The sequence below is a fragment of the Callorhinus ursinus genome, unplaced genomic scaffold, assembly GCF_003265705.2.
Source record: "Callorhinus ursinus isolate GAN/ISIS: 27379988/994484 unplaced genomic scaffold, GSC_fseal_2.0 scaffold83, whole genome shotgun sequence".
Taxonomy (NCBI): Eukaryota; Metazoa; Chordata; class Mammalia; order Carnivora; family Otariidae; genus Callorhinus; species Callorhinus ursinus.
This window is the reverse complement of record NW_027397145.1, coordinates 1004593-1022641: the sequence shown is the minus strand read 5'-3', so window position 1 is coordinate 1022641 and position 18049 is coordinate 1004593. Positions and strand designations below refer to the sequence as shown.

At 49.6% G+C, this 18049-nt stretch overlaps 1 protein-coding gene across 6 annotated transcripts in view; it reads left to right on the top strand.

Annotated features, from left to right (window-relative positions):
• The window catches only part of PSD2 (pleckstrin and Sec7 domain containing 2), a 56520-nt gene that overhangs the window by 22886 nt on the left and 15585 nt on the right, over window positions 1-18049 (top strand). For all 6 annotated transcript variants that reach the window (XM_073887835.1, XM_073887836.1, XM_073887834.1 and 3 more), the window contains 5 exons: window positions 722-1180; window positions 1606-1800; window positions 4620-4700; window positions 8479-8591; window positions 9323-9381. In XM_073887835.1, coding sequence (XP_073743936.1) covers window positions 722-1180; window positions 1606-1800; window positions 4620-4700; window positions 8479-8591; window positions 9323-9381 — 907 coding nt within the window. The remainder of the gene's footprint in view (window positions 1-721; window positions 1181-1605; window positions 1801-4619; window positions 4701-8478; window positions 8592-9322; window positions 9382-18049) is intronic.

Here is an 18049-nt window from a genome sequence, read left to right as displayed (position 1 = left end):
TGGTGGGCCAGGGGGCTGACAAACATCTGTGCGTTCAACCAGTGCACCATTCAGCAGGGTTTCCTGAGCATGTACTGTGTGCTCGGTGTTCCCTGGCCTTGTTGGGGGGTGGGACTGGGGAACAGATGGGAAACAGGGAACACACCGTGCGGCATGCTGACAGGGGCTGGAAGGAAGTCGGGAGATACCCTGAGGTTGGAGAATAAGGAGAGGGGCCAGAGGGGTAGGTGACGTGCTCCTGCCTTCCTCAGTCCTTCTGAGGAGGTGACATCAAGGCCAAGCCTGAGAGCTGCAGTGTGGCCGGCCACGCCGAGAGCCTCCCAGGCTGTGGGGACAGCAAAAATTTGACCCAGCATGACCCTAGTTGTGCTGGGGGATATCCACATGGCTCTGGGAAGCCTGGAGGCAGAGCCCCCGGGGCCACAGTGGAGGAAGAGGCCTCCCATTCATTCATTTAGACAAAGAAACGATGCCTACTCTGGGCCAGGCACAGGGTGGGCACTGGGGAGGACCACGCCTGTCTCTTTTCATCGCTGTACCTTAGTAGCCAGCCCAGCATCTGGCACCCAGTGCCCAGCAAGTATGGGCTGAAAGAATAAACAGGACACAGTCCATGCCTGCTCCTGCCCCCGAGGAGCTCCCAGACACAGACTGGCGCCGTCCCGGCCCCTGTAGCGGGGGGCCCCACAGCGGGACGGTGACCGGTCCTTGCATCCCACAGGCTGGGCAGCCGCGGAGAGCCGGATGTGCGGGACGGCTTCAGTGCCACGTTTGAGAAGATTGTGGAGTCAGAGCTGCTGCGGGGCACCCAGTACTGCAGCCTTGACTCCCTGGATGTGCTGAGCCTCACGGACGAGAGTGACAGCTGCGTCAGCTTCGAGGCTCCCCTGACACCCCTCATCCAGCAGCGGGCCCGTGATAGCCCTGAGCCGGGGGCTGGCTTGGGCACTGCGGACATGGGGTCTGAGGGGGACATGGGAGCGGCTGGTGGTGGGGGGGGGCTGGGCAGCCCCCTGCGGTGCTCCATCTCCAGCAGCCGATCAGAGAACGTCCTGAGCCGCCTGTCTCTCACGGCCGTGCCCAATGGCTTCCATGAAGAGGGACCCCGGGGTCCAGGTGGGGGCGAGGAGGACGAGGAGGAGGAAGAGGAGGACACAGACAGGTTGCTGAAGTCAGCCAGGTAAGGCAGAGCCTAGGCTGGGAACCGGGGGGACCTTTGAGCGGATGGGGAAACTGAGGCTGAGAGGAGGCACAGCAGGTCAGGGTAACCCAGTGCCTGGAGGAACACGCCCTCTCCAAGGTCGTGGCGTCCTTCTCCTCTGCACCCAGACTCCCGGTCCTGAGGTTCCACTCTGCCCTTCCAGGCCTTTCCAGCCCTGGTGGGGCCCGGGAGGTTTGCTCTGTGGGTTGTGTAGCTTGTAGTGATTTCACTGAGGGGCTCTTCTAAAAGTCCGACTTGATTCCCTCCTGATGCAGTGGAGCTTCTCCCCCTGCTCTGGGCCCTGCGTGGGTTTTCAGAGGCCTGGGGGGATGTCCCAGCCTCTTCCTGGGCTCTGGCCTTGGACCTCTGATCCCCTTCTCTCTGCCCCCACCTTCCCTGTGCAGCGACCCCAGGCTAAAGGATGGCTTTTCAGACTCGGACTTGGAGCTGAGCAGCTCGGAGGGGCTGGAGCCTGGCAGCACGGATGCACTGGCCAACGGGTGCCAGGGGGTCAGTGAGGCCGCCCGCCGGCTGGCCCGCCGCCTCTACCACCTCGAGGGCTTTCAGCGCTGTGACGTCGCCCGGCAGCTAGGCAAGAAGTGAGTCGTCTCCCGTACCCCACCACCCCGAGCAAACCCTGTGTCTTCCTCAGCCTGCAGGAGGTGTGGGTGACTTCTGTCTGGGGGAGGGGGTCTGATGCCTGGGGTGCTCCCAATAGTCCCCCAGAGCTCCACCTCCTGCCACTGTCCTCATTCCTGGTCTTGCCCTAAATCTGTTTCCTTTCTGGGCTGCCTGGGCGAAGGCCCATGCTCTTGGGGAGGGGAGGTGGTGGCGGGGCGGTCCCTCGGGGCTGGGGGGTGCAATGTGGCCTGGGGTTATGGGACCAGGATGACGGTAGTGAGGACAGAGCAGGGGGGCGGGGCCGGGAGGAGGAGAACCTGGGCCTGGGCTGGGTTCCTGGCCCCCATTAGACCCCATTCTCAGTCTGTTGGGACTGGCTCAGGGGGCTGAAGCTGCCAAAGCACAACCCTGGCCTTGGGACTGGGGAAAGGGAACTAGCCAGATGGGAGTGCTGGGGAGGGTGCGGGGGTGGAGCGGGGTGAGGGGACAGGCAGGGCCTCTGAGACTGAAGGAATCAGCAGGCACACCCCGAGTGTTTCTGACTATCAGCATGGCCACCTGCCTTTGCTCTTCCTCCAGGGGGCCTCCCATCCCCACATTTAGGTTCTGGGATTGGGGAGGCAGTCACCGCTCTCAAGGCAAAGGGGCAGTCTAGCCCCTAGGCCCCAAGTCGAAACTGACTGAAAAAGCTGAGGCCAGCTCTGCTTGGGACCCTTCCCTGGTTTCTCTCCCCCCTTCCTCCTCTCCGCTTCTCAGCTTCCACGTTGCTCCGGCTTGCCTCCCAGCCCCAGCCCAGACATCACATCTGACTTCAAAGCCCTACCTCTCCCACTGGGCTGCGTGCCCCGCCCCCAAGCAAATGACATTCTCCAGGAGCCTAGGTTATGGTTGATCTGCACCCTCCAGTCCTTCAGCCTCTCCTCTCCAAGAGCAGCCATCAACACTTAACGGCGCCTAAGTCTCTCCCATCTGAAAACAAGAATTCTTCCTCAACTCCCCCAGCCCCTTGGCAGCCAGAATTCTTGAGTTTTCTGCCCTGGGTGGTCTCGGTCCACGCCCCCTCTCCACATTCAGCCCCTGGGGCAGGCTTCTCCCCCACCCTCTGCCTTCAGCAGCTGGTCTAGGCCAGGGCCAAGTTAGCAGCCTTTGTCTTTGAATCCGGTGGCTGCTACCTGGCCTCAGTTTACCGCTCCTCAATATCGCAGACACACCCCACTCCTTTCTTTTTCCTTAAGTAAAATTTTTATTATGGAAATTTCAGCCATACACAAGAACAGAAAAAATATATTAAACCTCCACATAACCCATTACTCAGCTTCAAAGTTAACAACATTCCCCCCCCCCGCCATTTTGCTGGAATATTTTAAGGCATGTTTTAGGCACTCTATCATTTGATCCATAAATACTTTAGTATGTGTCTCTAACTGATAAGGATTTTTAAATATAATCATCATTCCATTATAATTTTTAACAAAACCGACAAAAATTCCATAGAATCTCTAACATTTAGTCTTAGTTTAATATTCTGTCTCAGAAATGCTTCTTCATATCAGGATGCAAACAAGATACATGCTTTCTTTACCTTTGGCCAATATGTCTCTTGAGTCTCTCGAGTCTCTCTCTTTCTCTTTATCCTGTTATGTCTCTTAATCAATAGTCTGCCAGGCTGCCTCCTTTTTCTTAAGGCCATGTATCTGTTGAAGAAATGGAGCCGTTGGTCAGGAAGAATTTTCCACGATTTGGATTTGGTGTCCCCATGGAGTTATGTCACGCTTTCCCTATTTCCCCAGTCCCAAGTCTTCTGTATGTAGGAGGGAGAGCTCCGGGCTTGGGTAGGTTCAGGTGGAAATTCATTCTCTTTTCCGGCAAGAATTCATCACTCCAATCTTCTCAAAACACACACTCTCTCTCTCTCTCTCTCTCTCTCTCTCTCTCTCGGCCTCCGGGACACTGCATCCCTAGCTCTCTCCAGCTGCTGTTCCTCAGTCCCCTTCAGTGGCCCCCTCTCTCTCCTCAGTTGGCCTCCGCCCTAAGAGGGGCTTCCTCTGATCTCCGTCCTGGGTCTGCCCCCTCCTCTCACATGGGCTCATCGCCGTCCTCCAAGTCATTAACCAGCTGACATCTCTCACGTGGGTACATCCAGCCCCACCTGATGTCCAGCTCTGGACACCTCCCCCCAGGCCCACCTCCTGGGTCATGCACTGCACCATTCCCTCGCCCATGGATTCTGCTTCTGAAATTCCTCCCCTCCCCAAATTCTCTGTCTCTCCGGGAACCCGCCCCTGCAGCCCCCAGAAGTCTCCACTCAGTGGGCATGTTGCACACACAGATCTGACCCGCTCGCTCAACTCCTCCCTTCTTCACACCCTTCCCGAACACCACTGATCCTTCGCTTGGCCCTCGGGCCCTGCTCCGTACCTCATCTCGTGCTGTCACCGGTCCTGCTCTCTGGCTCTGGCCACATGGCCCTGCTGATAGCTACTTGGACATGTGCAGTTTCCTCTACTGGGGACACTTTGCATCACCCCTCTCCCTACTCCCTTCACCTCCCTGGCTCTTACTGGCCTATATTATCTGTCTGCTGTCTTCACAGAGACATTATCTCTTTTAGGAAGCCTTCCAGACCCGCCAACCCAAGGCAGACTGGACTGTCAGAGCCCAGCTGGCCGGCAGGGGGAGGCAGCCTAGGGACAGGCAGGTCGGGTGGGTGGGTCAGGGTGCCCCCGGGCTCACTGCCCATGTGCCCCTGTTGGTGGCAGTGCTCTCTTCTAACGGACACCTCATGCTCTCCTGACAGCAATGAGTTCAGCAGGCTGGTGGCCGGGGAGTATCTCAGCTTCTTCGACTTCTCGGGCCTGACTCTGGACCGAGCGCTCAGGTCAGTGGGGCTGGGATGGGGCGGTGTCCCCACGGGGTACAGGCCACACATCTGGATTCTCATGCTAGCTCTGTCATAAACTTGCTTGTGCAATCTTGGGCGAGTGTCTCGACCCTCCCCGGGAAGGCTGTAGAGAAGGGGCCATGAGCACGGCAGCAGCCCGGGGCCCCAGTGAGGCCTGGCTCTGCGGTGGGCTGAGCGTAGGAAGGTGGGAATGCCGTCTAGAGGCTTTGGGAGCCGAAGGGCAAAGGGCTTGCCTGCATGGAGCACTTCCTGTTTGCCAGAGGCAATAGGTCTTTCCGCACCCTTCTGACTTAGCCTAACTACACCCCTGGAAGGTAGGTGTTATCATTCTGTTCACAAATGAAGAACCAGCCATTAGGTGAAGTGATTCCCTGCAGTCACTGAGGGAGGAGATGGCAAAAATGGGATTTGACCTCAGGTCCTCTTGGTGTTTGGATGCAGACAGTAGCCTTCAGGAGGGTCAGGTGCAGGCCCTGGTGTGTGTGTGTGTGTGTGTGTGTGTGTGTGTGTGTGTGTGTGTGTGTGTGTGTGTGTGTAATAGAGCGCAGCCCAGTGTCTAGCAGCCCCTGGTGGCAGGGCTCACAGGAGACAGCATGCCGCAGTCCTCGGGGTGTCGGTGGGGGACAGTGATCTCTGAGCTAAGTGGGGGGTGGTCCCCAAATGTTAGATCTTCTGTGTCCCACACACATGTCTCTTACACTTTAAAAAATGTATTTTCCATTCTTGTTTCTCTACTTCACTTGGGATATTTTCTGTTGACCTGCTTTTAGTTCACTTACCCTTTTTTTCTGTGTCTAATATGCTGTTAAGTCCACTTACTGAGTTTTTACTTTTTATTATGTTTTTCAGTTCTAGAATTTTCATTTTGTTAAAATTAAAACAAAATAGGTTCTAATTCTCTGGGGGAATTTCTCATCTTTTCACTCATTTGCTCCATCTTTCCCTCTCTTTTTGAACATATTAATCCTAGTTATTTCCAAGTCCTTGTTTCAAAGCCTGCTCATCCCAATATCTGTATCATTGGACTCCTCTGTATCTGTGTTTGTTGTCTCTTCTCTTAGTTTTGTGTCATACATCCTGTCTCTCTGCAACCCAGTACTGTTTTTATTAGATGCTGTGTATTTTGTATAGAATTAGGCTCTAGATTATTATATCTTCCTCCAGTGAGGGTTTACCTTGTCCTTTGCTAGGCAGTTAGAGGCGGGCAGGGGTTGCACTCCTAATCCAACCACAGCTGAGCTGAGGAAAGGCTGCACTGAAGTTTGGTAAACTCAGGGGTTCCCCCGTCGGCTTTCCACTAGAAGTCTAGTGTGTTCACTGGGGCCTCTTCCTTTGGTGGGTCCTGAATCCTAATTGTGTTTCCTCAGTGTGGCAAGAGTGTCAAAAAACAAAACAAAACAAAACAAAACAAAACAAAACAAAACAAAACAAAACCCAGTCCCTCTACTTCTCAGAGGCTTTCTGCTTAGCTTTTTAGCATCCTGCCCCTCACATCTTCAGAATTTGGCAGACGTCTCAAAGGGAAAACTGGCTGTATATTCACAGTCCCTTAGGTCTCCAGGTTTGTGTCTTCAGTTCTGTGAAGCCACCAAGTCTTCTGCCTCTTGCCTTTGCCCGTAATCAGCAATGCCCCCAAGGAAAAAGCAGCTATAGATGAACCCCTCACCTCAGCTCTCTCCTCTCCAGAAGTCTAGCCCTGTGGTCCTTGTGGCACCAGTGGCTTCCAGAGAGCTTGAGAGAGATGTATTCTGTCTGGCTTATCTCAGGTTCTCAGGGGAGGTGTTGGTCTGCTGCTCTATCCTGAGCTGAGTCTGAAGTTTGCTTTGGGATGAGGGAGAGTGGTGGGAGAAGATGTTCAGTGGGTCAGGCTGTGGTCAGAGGCCTGGGTGCTGTGCTGGAGAACCTTGTATGCCAGCCCGGTAGATTTAGGCTCAACCGCAAAGGCACTGGGGAGCCACAGAAGGTTCTGGGTGTAAAGCAGTATTTTGGGGAGTAGTGCTGGTGGCCTTTGATCTGGAGGCATGCAGGCTTCTGAAGATGGTCTGGTGGGAGAGGATAGGCCTGAGGTGGGCAGTGGTGCCAAAGGAAAGATTGGCGTGAGGGGTCATCCAGAGGATTGAGTGGAGGGATGGGTGCTTCCAAAGAGCAGGGGAGTGGGTAGGCAGTGGTGAGGCTGACCCTGGGGGCCGCCTCAGAATTTGGTGGTGGCTGTGTTGCATTGGGGCTTGGTGAGGACACTTGGGGAAGGAATGTTTGGACTGGCGAGTGGGAGCTGGGATGGATGATTTGTAGATAGGACAGGTCAAGGCTGGGACGGGGGATGGATTTTAAAAAGTCCTAGTGGAGTGTGGTTAGAGGAGGGAGGGGCAGAGCTGGGTGCCAGATGGGAGGAAGAGAACAGGGCACAGGAAAGACCAGGGCGGGGAAGGGGGGTGCTAGATGGCAGACAGCGTGTTTTTGTATGGCTGTTAACGGACTGGGATTGAGGAAGGGCGTGGTCTGTAGTTTGGGATGCCTTGGGAGGCCTCAGAAGGTAAGGGCTGGCCAAGATGGGCTCATAGGGCCCAGGGTGTCTTAGGAGCAGCATGAGAGAGCATAAAGCAAAGTGGGCTTTCCAGAAATCAGATGAACCATAGTGAAATTAGGAATGAACTAGTCTCAGGAACCCTGGACAGCTAGAGGCTCAAATTCGCTCAGTTTGTAGTTTTTCTTTCTAAGAAGAAGTGTGCCTAGGCCCCATCTCCCAGCCCCTGTGGTTTTGAGATCAACTCCTAGGGCCCCTGAGAGCCAGTGGCTTTTGAAGTGGGCCAGGAGAGGGGGGCAGGGCTGCCCAGGAGGGGAGGGAAGGTCCTTGCAGACAGCTTCAGCCTCCCCAGAGGCATGGAGCGGTGAAGGTGCCTGTCCTGTCCCGGATGTGAATATGGTGTGGGAGGCAGGTGAGGGTGAGCTTGGAGGGACAGGAGGGTGGTGGGAACATGTCCTGGGAAGGACAGAGCAGGAGGAGCTTGGTGCTATGCTGAGTGCTCTGGGGAGCCAATGACAGGTTTTAAGCCAGGGTGAGTCTCAACTGCATGTGTGTTTAGAAAGGCCACTCAGTGTCTGCAGGGAGGATGCATCGGGGAGGTGCAGGGGTGCCCAGGTCTGAGTGTGCTGGGCACATGATGAGGGCAGAGGAGGAGGATGGTTTGAGATCAAGGATGAAGAACAAGTCGCTGGCAGTTCGGACTTGGGGTGGGGGAAGGCTGAGGGAGGCCTAGGTGGGGCTTGGGGCTTGGCTGGTGGCACATCCGGTGAGGAGCAGGAATGACTGAGGAGGAGCAGTCGGGGTGGGGGGGGCAGGTGTGGCCTGTGCAGGCCTCGCCAGAGAGGAGGGAGAGAGAAGTGGGCATTTATCCTGAAGAAGGGCTGACGGCAGCACTGAGGGGCTCATCTGCCTTTGTTCTTCACACTCTGTCCCCTGCCTACTTCCTGGAGGGCATTGAGGGCTGAAATTCTAAAGCCCCCTAGCCTCCACACCCCAGAAGCTATTCTGGGGAAGGTGCTGGGGCACGGGAGCCCTGGCTCCCTCCGGCGGGTTTATGTGGTGCGTGTGTACGCGTGCTCGTGTGTGCGCGCGCGTGTGTGTGCGTGTGTGTGTGCGCGCGCGCGTGTGTGTGCGCGCGTGCACGTGGTGGTGGGGATTTCTGCCCTGGGTGAGGATCCATACTGACTCAGGGACTCTAGAGGTCGTCAGCATCCTTGAATTGCCCTCCAGAACCTTCCTGAAGGCCTTCCCGCTGATGGGGGAGACGCAGGAGCGTGAACGGGTCCTGACACACTTCTCCCGCCGATACTGTCAGTGCAACCCGGAGGACAGCACCTCGGAAGGTATGGCTGCCTGCCCTACCTGCTGCTCCGCGGGGCCCCGACTTCCCCCCCACCCCCGCCAACTGCCACTTCTGTCCTGCCCACTATACATGGAATACAGGAACTGTGGCACCTGGAATGGGGTCTGCTTGCTGGACGAGAGACCTTCCAAATGTCTTGCCTGTGGTCATTTTCCCTGCCTGGAAGTCCTCTGTCCTAGATTTGGTCTTGTGGTGTTTCGTTCTCCCTGGTCCCCATCGCGAAGCTGATTCTTGGTGCGGTGGGAGTCCTGGTGTGGAGGCCTGGGGTGGGGCCCTCTTAGTCCACTTAGCAACAGGACTTTCCCTGTGGATGGACCTGAGTCCAGGACCAGGGGGATGAGGCCAGTTACTGGAGGAGACACAGGCCACGGTAGGGACATAGTCCAGGACCCAGAGCCACTCTTGGGTCTGAGTGTCAAGCTGAGTTTGGTCACGGGAGGCAGGAGTCTGGCCTATAGCAGGCCCAGGGTGCTCAGGTCCCCTCTGAGGGGAGGGGTTGGCCCTGACCTGGGGCAGGCAAGTGACTCTGGTGCTGTGGTGGGTGTGGGGCAGGGAGCATCCCATAGGTCCTGGGCCCTGAGGTGCATTTGGCTGGTGGCTGGCCTCTTCCTGTCTCCAAGGCTACCAGGTTGGCTCTGTCAGGAGACAGTTGGGTGGCTGGGTTTGGAGAACTGGGTCCTCACACTGAGGGTGCCACCATCTCTGATTTAGATGGGATCCACACACTCACCTGTGCTCTGATGCTGCTCAACACGGACCTGCATGGACATGTGAGTTGGGGGAGGCAGGAAAGGGGCACGTCCTCTCACTAACCCACCCCATGTTGTCCTGGGGCTCGCCCTTTCTCCAGCCCCCTTCCTGACACCTGCTTTCTGGCCATGGTTCTTTAGGCAGACCTGGGAGTTGGGCAACTTGGCTTCTAGACTTGGCCCTGTCTTTATCTATCTGAGATCTGCCTGGGTCCCTGCCCCCAAGCAGGACAGTAAGAACAGCTGAGGCACAGGGGAATTAGGGTCTGCTAGATAAGATGTGCCCCCCGCCCACAGCTGTGTCGACTCCAGGCATTGCTAAAAAATCTCGTGCTCTACCCCTACCTACAAGAGCCACTCCTGGGGCTACTCTGTCCTACAAGTTTGAATGTGGCCCTCCTTGGCCCAGGCAGCCCCTACCCATCAAATGGTAGGTCATGACCTCCCACCACCAGGCAAACAGTGATGTGACAGGTGGGTGCTCCAGGCTATGAGGCTATATTCTCTCAGCCCTGGGCTTTCTCAGTTTGCCTGTGGCTCAGTAACTCCTTCTTCTTTCCTCCATCTGCTCCGGGGACCCCCCTCTTTGGGCTCTCTTGCCCTCCTTCAGGTGGTAAGTGTAGCTGGTGGTGTGCATGCCCTGTGAGCCCAGACCCCCCATCTCCATGTTCCCCTTCTGTGTTCCCCATCACCTCATCTGGCCCTACCAATCACTGCCCTGTCATTGCTCACCTAGTGGTGCTCAGAGTCCCTCTGTTGGGTTGGGGATCTTTCATTAACTCCTGGGGACAACAGGCCAGCAAGTCTGGTTCTGGAGTTAACCAAAAAAGCCCAGGGCACAGAGTGGAAGAAAGAGCTAGGACAAACCCAACTTCAGATCCTACTCTTGCCTCCATGTGGAAGCTCTGTGACACTGGGCAAGACACTGGGCCTCTCTGCGTGTCAGGTGGGAATAATGATTTCCTGACAAGTGTCCTGGGCAGACCGGAGAGAATTAATAGGCACAACACCAAGTGTCAGGGTCTGGCACCTAGTGGGGATTTTATTATGAATAATGTCATTACATAAGAGTAACAGTGGTATGCATTACTGATATTAAAATTTGAATGATGGAGAGCCCCAAGGCCTAGCCTCCAGATCCCTGGAGGGTCACCAATATGAAGACTGCAGCCTGATGGCAACCTCAGCAGGCTTGGGTACAGTGGGACACCTGGCCTGGCACGGGTGACAGCCTTGGTGACCTCGGCATAAAGAGTCATCCTGTGACAACTTCCATGTGTCTGCCTGGGTTGGCAGCCTGAGCGTGGAACACGCGAGAAGATGTGTATACTCCATGGGAATGTCACCAGAGCTACTGCCCATCAACCAGCTAATGTTCTCCCAAGGTGGCTCACACTCTGTTTATGGAGAGCAGGTGTTGCTAGCATACCTCAAAAGGAGCCCTAAACATGCCCCCTGTCCCCTAGCCCCATCCTTGGCCTAGCTTGAGGGCAACCTCAAGACCCAGTTGCAGCCGTGCCAAGTTCTGGAAAGCCTGCTCCATGGTTAAGAACGGCAGTAGCCACTACCCAGTGACCCCTCAGGCCACGGATACCCCTAAGCTGGGTGGGCCTTAGCTGCACCCCCCCACCCCCCTGCCCCACATCATTGCCTGTGGCTGAAAAGAAACATCAGCCCCTTCCCAGAGCAGAAGTGGGTGGGACAGGGTGGTGGTATCAGCAGCCAGTAGACCTTGAGGATCCCCGCATTCTCTCTTGAGGCAGTATTGCAAAAGGATCAAGAGAAAGGGTTCTGGGTCAGAGTTCCCTGTATTTCCCCACACAACAGCTGTATGGCCTGGGGCAAGTTACTTACCTCACTAAATCTCAGATTGCCCATCACACACTTCCTGTGGCTTCAGGAGACCACAGGTAGCCCAGGGCTTGCTGCAGTTCTGTGAGCTCTCGAGAGGCCCCCCGCGGGAGCAGAGCTCTCCCCTCTGCTCTCGGTGGCTCTTCGGCATCTCAGAAACGTGGGGCCTGTGAGGGCCCCAGAAACAGCTCCGGTCAGAGAGGGAGGTAGTAAGGCTGCTGACGGAGGGCTGGGTGCATGTTCTTCAGATGCATAATTTTAGTAGATGTTTCATGTGGGCTTGAAAAGAAAGTCCATTCTGCAGCTGGTGGTTGTCATGTTCTGTATGTGTAGATAAGGTCAAGTCTTTTAATTGTGTTGTGCAAGTCTTGTACATCCTTAATAACTTTTTATTGTGGTAAAGTATACATAATATTCCGTTTTAGCCATTCTGGAGTGTGCGATTCAGTGGAATTTAAGTACATTCACGTGGTGTGCAATCATTGCCACTCTGTACTTCCAGAACTTTTTCATCACTCCAGAAGAAACCCTGTGCCCGTTAGCAGTCACACCCCATCCTCTCTTCCCTCCAGCCCCTGGCAACCACTGATTTGCTTTCTGTTTCTATGGATTTGCCTCTTCCGTGTATTTCATGTGAATTCAGTCATACAATACGTGGCCTTTTGTGCCTGGCTTCTTTGACTTAGCGTACGTTTTCAAGGTTCGTCCATGTTCTAGCATGCGTCAATACTTCATTCCTTTTTAGGACCAGATAACATTCCACTGCACGGATATACCACAGTCTGTTTATGCATTTACCTGCTGATGGATATTTGGGTTGTTCTGCCTTCTGGGTATTGTGAATCATGTTGCTGTGAGCATTTGTGTACAATTTTTTGTTTGTTTGTTTGAACACCTGTTTTCAGTTCCTAGGAATAGACTAGCTCCCTCACATGCGAATTCTGTGCTTAACTTTTTGAAGAACTGTAAAAATGTTTTCCATAGTGGCTGAGATGTTTTAAATTCCCGCTGCCAGTGCGTAAGGCTTTCTGTTTTTCCACGTCCTCATTAAAACTCCTTTTCCTTTTTTTTTTTTTTTAAGATTTTATTTATTTGACAGAGAGAGACACAGCGAGAGAGGGAACACAAGCAGGGGGAGTGGGAGAGGGAGAAGCAGGCTTCACGCTGGGCTCGATCCCAGGACCCCAGGACCACAACCTGAACCAAAGGCAGACACTTAACGACCGAGCCACCCAGGCGCCCCAGCATTCCTTTTCCTTTTTACTGATCGATGTCCTAGTGGGTATGAGGCGGTATCTCATCGTGGTTTCCGTCTGCATTTCCCTGATGACTAGTGACGTTGGAGTATCTTTTTGTGTTTTTGTTGGCCACCTGTACATCTTCTTTGGAGAAGTATCTGTTTGAGTACTTTGCCCAATTTTTTTTGGATTTAAAAAAATTTATTTAACAGTTGTAGTAAAAAATATTTTAAATTGTGGTAAAATACACATAGCATAAAAGTTACCATCTTATGTAGTTTAGTTCCGTAGTGTTAAGCGTATCACGTTGCTGTGCAACTAATCTCCAGAACTTTTTCATCTTCCCTGAAACTCTCTACGTAGTAAACAACTACTCCTCAACACCCCCCTCTACCTTGCCCCTGGCATCTACTGTTCCCCTTGATGCTTCTGTGAATTTGACTACTTGATGTTCCTCAGACAAGAGGAGTCATAGGGAATTTATATTTTTGTAACTGATTTATGCCACTTAGCATAATGTCCTCATGGTTCATCCATGCCGTAGCCTGTGACAGAATTTCTTTCCTTTTTAAGGGTGAATAATATTCCATTGTCTGCATGTATCACATTTTGTTTATCCTTTCATCTGCTTATGGACACTTGGATCGCTTCTACCTTTTGGGTTCTGTGAATAATACTGCTATGGACATATGGATGTGCAGCTATTTCTTTGAAGCCCTACTTTAAATTCTGTTTGGGCAGGGGACGCCTGGGTGGCTCAGTCCTTAAGCATCTGCCTTCGGTTCAGGTCATGATCCGGGGGTCCTGGGATCGAGTCCCACATTGGACTCCTTGCTCTGTGGGGAGTCTGATTCTCCTTCTCCCACACCCCCTGCTTGTGTTCCCTCTCTCGCTGTGTCTCTCTCTGTCAAATAAATAAATAAAATCTAAAAAAAAAAAATTCTGTTTGGGTATATGCCCAGGAGTGCTATTGCTGGATCATATGCTAATATTATTTTTCACTTTCTGAAAAACAGCCATACTGTTTTCCATAGTGACTGAACCTTTTTATGCTCCCACCAGCAGTACACACATTTTTCAATTTCTCCACATCCTTGCCAGCACTTGTTTTCTGTGTTTTGATAGTAGCCATCTTAATGAGTGTGGAATTACATCTCATTGTGATTTTGACTTACACTTCCCAAATGATTTGTGATGTTGAGTGTCTTTTCATGTGCTTATTGATCATTTGTATATCTTCTTTGGGGAAATGTCTATTTAAATCCTTTGGGGCACCCGGGTGCCTCAGTTGGTTAAGCCTCTGACTTTTGGTTTTGGCTCAGGTCGTGATCTTAGAGTAGTGAGATCAAGCCCTGTGTCGGGGCTCCGTGCTCAGTGGGGAGTCTGCTTGAGATGCTCTTCCTCTCCCTCTGCCCCTCCCCCCCATGTGCACGCTCTCTCTCTCAAGTAAATAAGTAAAATCTTAAATCCTTTGCTCACTTTTATTTTTTATTTTTCAAAGATTTGATTTAAATTTTTTTTTATTTAAAAATTTTTTTTTAGAGAGCACACACGTGGGGGGGCAGGTGGGGGTGGAGGTTGGGGGAGGGCAGAGTGGGAGAGAGAGAGAGAGAGAATCCTAAGCAGGCTCCACATTCAGCACAGAGCCTGATATGTGGCTCAATCTCATGACCCTGAGATCATGACCTGAGCCGAAATCAAGAGTCCTAACTTAACCAACTGAGCCACCCAGGTGGCCCTTAAAGATTTTAAGTAATCTCCATACCCTTCGTGGGGCTTTAACTCACAACCCTGAGATCCAGAGTCACAGATTCTACCAACTGAGCTAGCCAGGTTCCTCAAAGGATTTGCTCATTTTTAATTGCATTGTGTTTTTATTGTTGAGTTTATATATTCTGGATACGATAACACTTATCAGATATATGGTTAACAGAAATTTTACCCATTCTGTGGGTTGTCTTTTTATTCTCTTGATACATCTTTTGATGCACAGAAGTTTTTAATTTTGATGAAGTCCAATTTATCTGTTTTTTTTTTTTCTTTTTGCTTGTGCTTTTGGTGTCATTTAAGAAACCATTGCCAAATCCAAGGTTATGAAGATTTACTCCTATGTTTTCTTCTAAGAGTTTTATGGTGTTGGCTCCCATGTTTAGATCTTTGACTCAATTTGAGTTAATTTTTATATATGGAGTAAGGTAAGGGTCCAGTTTCATTCTTTTGCTATGGATATGCAGTTGTCCCAGCACCATTTGTTAGAGAGGCTATTCTTTCCTCATTAGATGGTCTTGGCCATATTAATCGACCATAATATTACAATATGTAAATGTATCAAAGTAACACACTGTGTGCCTTAAACAGATGCAGTGCTTTATGTCAAATTTATTCAATAAAAAACAGTCGATTGTCCATAGATGTTTGGCTTAATTTGGTGATCTGTATGTCTATATTTATGCCAGTGCCACACTGTCTTGATTATGTAGGTCTTTAGGAAGTTTTGGTATCAGGAAGTGTGAGTCTTCTAACTTTGTTCTTTTCCAAGATTGTTTTGGGTATTGGGAACCCTTACAATTACATATTAATTTATGGTTTTACAGTTCTATAAAAAATGCCTTTGGGATTTTTTTTTTAAAGATTTTATTTATTTGAGAGAGAGAATGAGAGATAGCACGAGAGGGAAGAGGGTCAGAGGGAGAAGCAGACTCCCCGCTGAGCAGGGAGCCCGACGCGGGACTCGATCCCGGGACTCCAGGATCATGACCTGAGCCGAAGGCAGTGGCTTAACCAACTGAGCCACCCAGGCGCCCGCCTTTGGGATTTTGATAGGGGTTGTATTGAATCTATAGATCAGTTTGGGGAGTATTACCATTGTAGCTATATTAAGTCTTCCAATCCATGATCACCACAGGTCTTTCTGTTTATTTAGGTCTTTAATTTTTTCTAGCAATCTTTTATAGTTATCAGTATACAAGTCTTTTATCTCCTTGGTTAAATTTATTTCTAAGTTTTTAATTCTTTTTGATGTTATTGTAAATGAAATTGTTTTCTTAATTTCAGTTTATGATCATTCTTTACTAACATTGATTTTTATGTGCTGATCTTGTATTCTGCAACTTTGCTGAATGTGTTCATTTTTTGGTGTATCCTTTAGGATTTTCCATATACAAGATCATGTCATCTATGAATAGAGATAGTTTTACTTCTTCCTTTCTAATTTGGATGCCTTTTACTTCTTTTGCTTGCATAATTGCTCTTACTAGAACTCCTAGTACATGTTGAAGAGAATTGGGGAAACTGGGCACTCTTGCCTTTTCCTAACCTCAGGGGGAAAGATTTCAGTCTTTCACCATTGTGTATGATGTTAGCTGTGAGTTTTCATAAATGCCTTTTATCATACTGAGGAAGTTCTATTCCTAGTTTATTTAGTTGTTTTTTTTTTTTTTATCATGAAAGCAGTGTTGAATTTTGTGAAATGTTTTTTCTGCATCAATTGAGATGAACATGTAGCTTCCCCCTCCCTTCATTCTATTAATGTGGTGTATTACATTGTTAGATTTCTGTATGTTGAGCCACACTTGCATTAGTGGGATACATTCCATTTGATCATGGTATATTAATCCTTTCAAAATGCTGCTGGATTCTGTTTGCTAGTATTTTGTTGAGGGTTTTTGCATTTATATTCCCAAGGGATATTGTTACATAGTTTTCTTGTGATGTCTTTTTCTGGTTTTGTTATCAAGGTAATGTTGGCATTATAGAATGAGTTAGGAAGTTTTCCTTCGTCAATTTTTTGGAAGAGTTTGAGGAGTATTGGTGTTAATTTTTCCTTAAATATTTGGTGAAGTTTACTACTGAAGCCATCTGGTTTTGGGCTTTTCTTTTCTGAGGTTTCTGATTATTGGTTCAATCTTTTTACTTCTTCTTTTTTTAAAGGTCTTATTCATTTATTTGAGAGTGAGAGAGAGAGAGCATGAGCAGGGTGAGAGGCAGAGGGAGAAGCAGACTCCCTGCTGAGCAGGGAGCCTGATGAGGGGCTTGATCCTGGGACTCTGGAATAATGACCTGAGCTGAAGGTAGATGCTTAACTGACCCAGCCACCCAGGTGTCCCTCAATCTTTTTACTTTTGATAGATCTATTCAGATTTCCTATTTCTGCTTGAGCATTTTTAAAAGTTTGTATGTTTCCAGAATTTGTCCATTTTATCTAATTGTTATTAATGAATTGTTTAGTATTTTTGTTCTTTTGTTACTGAGAGAGCAGTGTTAAAATTTCCAACCAAGATTGTGAATGTGTCTTTCTCTTTTTGGTTCTGACAATTTTTGTCTTATATTTTTTGAGACTATGCTATTTGGTGCATATACATTTAGGATGCTTATATCATCTGGTAGATTGGCCCTTTTATCACTGTGAAATATCTCTTTTTATCTCTAGGAAGGTTTCTTGTCTTCAAGTCTATTTTCTCAGATATAGTGTGGTTATGCTAGAGTTCTTTTGTTAGTATTTGCATGTATCTATTGCTATCCTTTGTTTTTAAGTTTTCTGTGCCCTTATATTTAAGAGATATGTCTTTTATGATACACTTTTAAAAAGAATTAAGTCTGATAATCTTTACCTCTTAATCTGACCACTTAATTACTAATATAATTAAATTTAAACATACCAGGATACAATTTGTTTTCTCTGACTTATCAGTTCTATGTTCCTTTTTTTACTCCTTTCTTGCCTACTTTTGGATTATTTAAGCATTTTTTAGAATTCCCTTTTATTCCATTAGCCTGTTAGTTGTTCATTCTTTGAGAATTCTTTTTGTTGTTTGCAGTGTGCATCCTAAATTATTAATGTACTTTTTCCAGTTCCTAGGCAATGAAATCATCTTAAAACACCTTAACTCTATTTCTCCATTTATTGCCCTCTCAGCTTATATATTACTGTTGTCATCTTAAACTATTAGATCATTTTCTATACTTTATTTCCCAGAAAACTTCCTTTCTTTTCTTTTCTCTTCTCTTCTTTTCTTTTCTTTTCTTCTCTTTTCTTCTCTTCTCTTCTCTTCTCTATTCTTTTCTTTTCTTTCTTTTTAGTCTTAGTCTTATTCTTCTGTAGACTCCATGCTCAGTGTGGAGCCCAGCACAACCTTGAGACCCTAAACTCACAACGCTGAGATCAAGACCCAAGGTGAGATCCAGAGTCAGACACTCAACCTATTGAGCTACCCAGGTGCCCTTCCCCAGAAAACTTCTTATCATTGTTTTATATAATCAATATTCATTTAGATTTAGCCACCCTTTTTGTTGCTCTTCATTCCTTTCTGCTTCTTCATGCTTCCATCTGGGATAATTTTCCTTCTGCCACAAAAAGTCCCTTTAGTATTTCCTTTCTTAATTTCAACACTGTGTTGAAATTGTGTTGAAGTGTGAATGGGGTGTTTCCCCAGGGCCCCTTGTTCTTGGTGGGCTCTGAATTCCAATTTTTGTTCTCCAGTCCTACTGACCACTCAGTTGCTCGGCCTTTTGGTCACTGCTTGTGAACTGGCAAATGCTTCAGGTAGGAAACCTGCTCCTTATGGGGCTCACATCTCCATGCTTCCCTTCTTGCAGGATCT